We start from the raw sequence: 8522 nt of genomic DNA, 5'->3' as shown, positions 1-8522 counted from the left end.
GACTACTTGGATGGTACGGAGGCAATTTACCACTCCACTTCCGCCATTTTCCGTTTTCAAAGAAGCTAAAAGCACTGAAACCAAAAATAAAGCAGTTAAGTAAAGATACGCTTGGAGATTTGACGAGGAAAACCAGAGCAGCCTTTGCTAAATTTTGTCTTTGTCAAGAGACGACTCTGAATAATCCCACATATATGAATATGCGGAGTGAATCAGAAGCATACAGTAGGTGGTTGCATGTCACGGAGCTTGAGAAAGGAGTTCTGAAGTAGAAGTCCAAGCTCCACTAGTTGAGGGTAGGTGATGGTATTAACAAGGCTTTCTACAATGCTGCAAAAATTAAGGAAGCTCGCAATGCCATTCGCGAAATCAAATGCCAGGATGGGTCTGTTGTAGACACACAAGACGATATCAAGAAGGAGGCTGAACAATTTTTTTGAGACTTTTTAGGACACAAACCGGCTCATTATACTGGTTTAACTGACGATATTATTCGTGATTTACTCAAGTACCGCTGCTCAGAGAAGGATAGAGTAAGTCTACAAGCTGATGTTACAGAAGACGAAATTAAAAGTGTTCTGTTTTCAATGCCTAAGAATAAGAGTCCAGGACCGGATGGATACACAGTGGAATTCCTCAAAGAAGCATGGTCTATCATCAGAACTGACTTTGTTACTGCTATCAAATCATTTTTCCAATATGGCTTTCTCCCTAAGGGAGTAAACGCAACTATCTTGGCACTTATACCAAAGAAAAAGGTGGTGATTTAGATGAAAGACTATCGCCCCATTTCCTGCTGTAATGTTACATACAAGGTAATCTCAAAGCTTCTTGCCAATCAACTTAAAGAGCTTTTACCGGATTTTATATCACCAAACCAGTCAGCATTTGTTAAAGATAGATTGTTGATGGAAAACATTCTTCTTGCTTCTGAAATTGTCAAAAATTAGCACAAAGAGTATCTTTCTCCTAGAAGTGCAGTCAAGATAGATCTCAAAAGCTATTGATTTGGTTCAATGGTCTTTCCTCCTAACCATTCTACAAGCTCTTGAGTTTCCCCCAAAATTCATCAAATGGATTCAACTATGTATCACCATGGCTTCTTTCTCGGTTCAGGTCAATGGAGAGTTATCCAGCTTGTTCACCAGTGCTCGAGGACTTCGGCAAGGCTGTTCTCTCTCACCATACCTCTTTGTTATATGTATGCAAGTGCTCTCTGCGATGTTGGACAAAGCCGCCGTGGACAGACAAATAGGATATCATCCGAAGTGCCACAACCTGCAATTCACACATTTGTGTTTTGCTGATGATCTGTTAGTTTTCACAGATGGAACTAAGCGATCTATTGAAGACATTCTCTACATTTTTGATCGGTTTGCAGACTACTATGGTCTAAAGATTAGTCTCGAGAAATCAACTCTGTGTATGGCAGGGGTACGAGAGGGGGACCGAGCAGACATATTCAGCTCCTTTCCCTTTGCCACTGGAACTCTACCGGTGCGCTATCTTGGTCTGCCTCTACTGACAAAGCAAATGACTACTCAGGAATATGCTCCACTGGTCGAGAGAATCATAGAACGTATTGGTAGTTGGACGGCTCGCCACCTATCCTTCGCAGGCCGCCTGCAGTTGATCAGCACAGTCCTCCACAGTATAACAAATTTCTGGATGTCCGCATTTAGACTCCCCAATGCCTGCATTAAAGAGATTGATAGCCTCTATTCTGCTTTTCTTTGGTCAGGGACAACCCTGAACACTAAGAAAGCCAAAGTGGCTTGGCAAGACGTATGTCTCCCTAAGGAAGAGGGAGGACTAAGACTCTGATCACTGAAAGAAGCCAATGTAGTGAGCTGTTTGAAGCTCATTTGGTGGTTACTATCAACAAACTCGCTATGGACACAGTGGCTGAGGACCTATCTGTTAAGAAAAGGCTCTTTTTGGTCGATCAAAGAAAACACCACAGCAAGCTCTTGGATGTGGAGAAAATTGTTGAAGTATCGGTCTATTGCAACAGGCTACATCAAATATGAGGTAAGAAGTGGAAGAAATACATCCTTCTGGTACGACAACCGGTCGAATTTGGGATGTCTCTTGGATATTGCAGGACAACGTGGCTGCATAGATATGGGGATATCATTACACACCACAGTGGCGGAGGCTCTGGCTCACCGAAAAAGACGACACCGGGTTGAGTATCTCAACCAAATAGAGTCCACTTTGGAGGAGATCCGATCACTAGAGCTGGTTGATTCAGAGGATACAGTTCTTTGGAAAGGGAAAGGAGGTCGTTTTACAACGAATTTCACAACCAAGGAGACATGGGAGCATATACGGGAGCCTCGGGGAAGTAAAGAATGGACTAAAGGGGTTTGGTTTCCGCAGGCAACACCAAAATACTCCTTCATTGTTTGGCTAGCGGTTCTAAATAGGCTCTCAACAGATGATCAAATGCAAACATGGTGCGGTAATTTTCAAACATCTTGTGTCCTCTGTTCAGGCCGGCTCGAAACTCGGGACCACCTATTCTTATCTTGCCCATTCTCAACGGAAATATGGACCGGCCTCACGCTCAAGCTTCTCACCAGCAGATTTTTGACAGTATGGAGTGACAACTTATCTCTCCTCACTGATGCGACACTAAACTATGTTACATTATACCTACTGCACTATACTTTCCATGCTACAATCCACACTTTATGGCGGGTACGAAATGGCAGGCGCCAAGGGGAAACTCCGACTTCTGCTCCGCTTCTTCTCAAACAACTTGACCAGCACATAAGGGATAGATTGCTCTCCATCCACCATCAAAGCAAAGGAAAATATGCAGCTGCGATGGCAACATGGCTAGCTTCGAGATACCTCTCTGTTTTGTAACATTATTTTACTAATGCTTAGTTAAACTTCTTAAACTTATTGTTGCCTAAGAGGTTATCCGTATGTTGGCCGAGAAAGCTTTTTAAGTTTTTTTTTTCTTTATTTTTTTTGTCCAAGTGAATTTTCCATTCTCGAATTTATGTCATCCAAGGGGATCTTTATCTAGAACTAGATAAGGATCCGCCCGATGTGCGGGTTTAAAATTTTGTAAATAAAATTAAATTTAACAAAATATATTAAAATTTGTATTAGTTATTTATAATTTTTTTTTGCTATAATTCACTGATTTATATCTATTTACAAAAATTTTATGTATTTTACCATGAAAAGTGTATTTTTTTACACCTAAATATATTGTATGTTACAAATACATTCGTTACCACTACCTAAAAATTGTCTATATGAACATTAAGCGAACTATTATATATTACTTTCACTTTTGCTTAGTTTTTTTAATTACAAAAATTGTTGGCTCAAACAATATTTCAAATAAAAATATATTACATATTATACTAATCAATTATTATTAAAAAAATATACTAATCAATGATGTATCATCACAATAGTGTATTACCAACCATGAAGAGAACTTCGGCTCCGCCCTCCTCCCTCTATTATGGAGAGAACTTTGTGCACAACCTCATCTACCATGAAGAAAACCTTGGCTCCGCCTTCTTCCCTTAGAGTGTTAACCATGCGTCCAACCTTCTTTACCTTTTTTTCTTGGGGAGATAACCTTGCGACCAACCTCTTCCACTTTAGAGAGAACCTCGGCTCTGCACTCCTCCTATGTGGAGAGAACATGTTCACATTTTTTAGCTATCTCAAAATAGTTTGCTCCGACAACCAAAGAAACTAAAGACCATTTTCTAACGTCACAAAATCTTTTGACAGTAAATAATGTTAAATTTCTTAATGTATATGTGAAAGCTTCTTTGACATACGATGATGTAGCATCTGTCTCTGTAACGCCCTGACAGCCACCTTTCTTAGTGGGCCCCACGTCCACTCCTAACCCGTAGGCCCATCCATATCTGACGGCTGGTTTGTTACAACTGAGAGGCGTTAAATACATTACCGACCCTACAAATCGCCACATGATATTTCTCTGTGTTTTGTCCTCACTCGCGCAGTTCCTACAATCACTTCCCAGAAGCTCACACATCATGGAAACTACTCCAACTCAAACACGCTTAACTCTGGAGTTCTCTCAGGACCCTCGACCGAAAAGATAAGTGCACTTTGGTGATATAGATGGTCAAATCAATTCTTTTAAACCTTTCTGCAAACCAGGGTGTCACAGTCTCCAAACTCCTATGGATCTTTCAACAATGATTTATGTATTTCCAATCTATCTATCTATTTTTGTTGTAAGCTTGTATTTTGATGTGTGTAGAATTTCACTCCAAATCTTTTACCTGAAAAGACTACACGACGACTGAAAGTGCACAATTAATCAATTGTAGTATTTTAGGATCGATCCCACAGAGAGTAATAGCAAACACAAATTGAATTAAAAGAGAAAGAACTATGGCTAAGACTAAAGAAGAGATTGGGGTTTTGTTTTTCCTAAAAACTATTGCAAATAAATAAAACGGTTTAAAAGTATAAGGCTAAGGCGTTGGGTGTTTTGGGAGTCATCTTAGGGTTTTGATGGTTCTAAGCAATATTAAGGGGGGGGGGGTTATTGGTTTGAGAGTTTAGTAGAATTTTAATGACTTTAAAAGTTATGTAAAATATGTTGTTATTCAATCAAGACTTTTAAAAACTCTTTTAAAGTTTGGTGTTATTAGTTGTGGATTTGTAAAAAGTTATCTAAAATCTTCATAAATCTAGTGTTATTGGATTAAGAGTTTTATAAAGTCATTAAAAGTTTTGTGTTATTCAAATAAAACAAAAGAATCTTGGATTATTAATGAATTCAAATATTATGTTATTGGTTTAAGATTTTATATTATTTTCTTCATAAAAAAAGTCATGGAAACACTCTCATCAAATAGAGAGATTTGTGAATCATAGTCCATGACTTTTTGGTGTTCATTTGCTCAGTGGCCTCAGCAGCATCATCACCTGCTTCACAGATGAGAACATGTTTTCCTCCATTCAGATTATAAGCAAACTCGTGTTGGGCCTTTTCATATTCATCCTTCACATATAAAGCAGCTACCTCTGCTTTTTTTCATCTACAAAGGCGACAAAACATCCCCGAAACCTGCACCACTTAACCGAGCACCATATACACCAAAACTCAATTCTTTTTTTCTTTTTTTTTGACATCCTACACCAAAACTCAATTAAGGGTTAGTGTATCACATAAGCACACATTCGTAACATAAAGTTACGTTAAGAGTCACGATTCGTATGTTGTGTCTTATGAAGAGTCATGTCTTTTCTTATTCAACAAGACTCGCAGAATTTCAAACCAAAATGATAGAGAGAATATTTTTTGAGAAAGTTTGCAAGATTTTATGAAAGAGTTTACAAGATTAGGAAATACAAATCAGCAAGATTTTAAAAACTTTCTAAACAATCTGTTAGAATCCTTCATTTTCCACTTTCTATAATTTTATTTAAAGTCATTACAATTCTCATTAAATCAGAAACCAATACCTCCCCCTAAGTGTAAGATCTAACAAGTAAATACTAATTTTCGGTCTAGGTTCTCAACTACGAAACACTAATGAACTAACAAGCTATTCTCATAGAATAAAAGTCTAAAGTCTTCACACTCCGTTACTCAACTTTCGCAGGCAACGTCGCATGTCAACCAGCTAGTAAAACAAGTTCGATACATTCACCAAACTTCACAACTCAACTTACGCAGGTTACGAGCAAGGCTTCGGTATAACACTAGTTTGGAGAAGTAGGATAACGCGGTTAGCGCTCCTGTTCTCTAGATCAGTACTTGGTGATCAATCCAATCATAAGCATTAAGATAAAGATGTCCCAAAAGAACTCTAATAATAAACCGAAAATATGATCTAACAACCTAATTGAAGCGAACCTATGAATTCCCCTTGAATCACCCCATAGAACCCAACAAAGTAAACTACTCGATCATGATGCAAAGAAACGATATTGATATTATAAAGTATAGCATCAAAAGTGAATCAATAAACAAAAAAGGGGTTCAAAGTAAACTTCTCTATTTGTCACAAAATAACTTGATCCCAAAGCAAAGATAGTATGAAAGAAATAAGGAAGAGTAGAGATTTGGTGTCTTCGGTGATGGCTTCTAAGAAGAGCTGAGAGAGGACGAGCTTCGATGGCGGTAAAGGAGTCTCTGGTCGTCTCTAGGTGCTAGGCGCTACACCCACTCGACCGCCCGACTAGCACCTAGCGATGTCTAAAACAGGGATATTAATAGAAGCATAGATGTCGCTACATCAGCCAGCTTAACTCTTACAAACAAAACCAACACTAAAAATTATCAGAAGCACATGAATTAAATTAGTAATCGAATTCCAGTTTAACTAGCCATAAATCATAGAGACAATAACTTGAATAATAGATAATAGTTTGACAACATTTGTGTTATAGAAAGTAACAGGAGACTTTTGTATCGGTCCATTCTTTTTCCATCCGTCTTCGCACTCGCGCATAGTTTGCACCATCTGTTACAAATATATGAGCCATTGTTGCATACATGTCTTCATATGCTTGTTCATAAGTTTTTGGAAAAGTTCATATGCTAACTGGTATTTTTTTAAGACAAAAATATATTTGTTGAATTCCAATCGGACCACTAAACTTCTGGCGGACTTTGTTGATTTGTCTGGCTGCATTAGTCACTTGGATTTCGGATTTAGAAATATGATAATCAATCTCAATAAAAAAAGATCAAGAAACTAATAATGATCCTAAGTTCCTAAATAATGAAAAATTTCAAGAAAGTTTATTCCATCGAACCAATAAGTATCACAAAAAACCAACTCTACAGTCAAAAGCATATGAATTAAATTAGCAGTTTAACTAGCCGCCATAAATCTTAGAGACAATAACTTGAATAATAGATAATAGTTTGACAACATTTGTGTTATAGAAAGTGACGGGAGACTTTTGTATCGGTCCATTCTTCCATTCTTCTTCGCATTCGCGCATATAGTTTGCACCATCCGTTGCAGATGCTTTAGCACCTGCTGCATCCATGTCTTCATTTGCATATTCCCAAGATTTTTGGAAAAGTTTAGATGCTACATGGTAACTCGCAAGACAAAAATTTAGTCGTTGAGTTCCAACCGGACCATTAAACTTCTGGCGGACTTTGTTGATTTGTTTGGCTGCATTGGTCACTTGGTCTTGGCATTTAGAAATCTGACAATAAATCTCAATTAGAAATAAAGACACTTTTATTTTTAGCAAAGGAATAAAGCAGATTTTCTCATCTCTCAATTTTTATGTTTATGGCTTGTTCCCTTTATAATACTCCCTCCGTTTTTTATTAATTGTCGTTCTAGAGTTAAAATTTTGTGTCATAATACTTGTCGTTTTAGATTTCCAATGCAAATGTTTGGTAAATATTTCAATCTTATCTAATTGTTTTAATGTTGTGACCAATAAAAAGATTAGAAAATATATTAAGAAAAGATAAAACAAGAAAATTAATGATTTTCTTAATTTGTGTGAAACAACCTTAAACGACAACTAATAAAAAAATGGAGGGAGTAGATATTTAGTTTTACTGTTTATTTCCTATACAGTTAATTATATATACTAGATTTTGGTCCCACTCATGAATTTATTCTATACTTTCATATAGAATTTAAGAATTTTATACTTTTATATAGTATAGAATTATAGAAAAGAAAAGACACTAGATATTGTTAATATTGTTTTAAAACTATTTTCTACCTGTACACTGTGTCTTTTAGATATATTGTTATAGAAATCTCTACATAACAATAAAAGGAATTACAAACTAGTTATTTAACGTTACCGCAATCACAAGAACGTCATAAAGGCCGTTTGCGTCTAGTATACGTGTGTCCGTTCCAATGTATTTCAAGCAGAAATTCACGTCTTTTGTCTCCTTGCAAAGTGCGTACATGTCTTTGATAAGCATTGCATTTGCAGTTGTAAACGCTAAGAACACGAATAGTGACAACGACAAAGGAGAAGTCATGTGTTTGATGAGCATTGTGGCTATATTGAGAATAAGAAGATACAATTGTGTTTGGTATTCTCTTTTGTATGTTTCAAACATTTTATTTATAATAATGACATTGAAAGCTTAAAAACGGTGCGTAATAAATTATGAAAAATTTATTGCTTTAAATTGAAGAACATTAAACTTTAATAAAATAAAAACGGTCAAAAAATCTTAATGGCAGTACATGTTTGGAATAACTGATCACCACAATTTTGAAACGTATTTGAAATTCATAAAAGACCTTGGCTTGCAGCAACCTAGTGAGATGCGAATATTCACCGCTAAATGAAGTTCCATTAGAATAATATTCACCTTAGCATGCAGCAAAGACGCTAACAATATACTACAGCGGGAACCCGGGAATGGCTACAGCGGGTGGGGTCATACGGGATGAGTTTGGTGAATGGTGTGGTGGGTATGCTGTGAATGTGGGGTGGTGTTCGGCACCGTTGGTTGAGTTATGGGAAGTCTGTTATGGGTTATATTGTGTTTGGGAGCG

The 8522-nt window shown here is 37.0% G+C and overlaps 1 protein-coding gene across 1 annotated transcript; it reads right to left on the bottom strand.

The window, feature by feature from the left end:
• Window positions 1-6757: 6757 nt before the first annotated feature.
• On the bottom strand, window positions 6758-8033 carry LOC104715223 (pectinesterase inhibitor 5-like). The gene is made up of 2 exons (XM_010432651.3): window positions 7811-8033; window positions 6758-7188 (listed from the first exon to the last, which is right to left on the bottom strand). The coding sequence occupies exons 1-2, from the start codon at window positions 8009-8011 to the stop codon at window positions 6847-6849; spliced, it is 543 nt and encodes a 180-aa protein (XP_010430953.3). The 5' UTR covers window positions 8012-8033; the 3' UTR covers window positions 6758-6846.
• Between the last annotated feature and the right edge of the window lie 489 nt (window positions 8034-8522).

The sequence above is a fragment of the Camelina sativa genome, chromosome 9 (genome assembly GCF_030686135.1).
Source record: "Camelina sativa cultivar CO46 ecotype springtype chromosome 9, ASM3068613v1".
NCBI classification, from domain to species: Eukaryota; Viridiplantae; Streptophyta; class Magnoliopsida; order Brassicales; family Brassicaceae; genus Camelina; species Camelina sativa.
The sequence above is the reverse complement of the archived record's forward strand: the minus strand, read 5'-3'. Positions and strand labels throughout refer to the sequence as shown.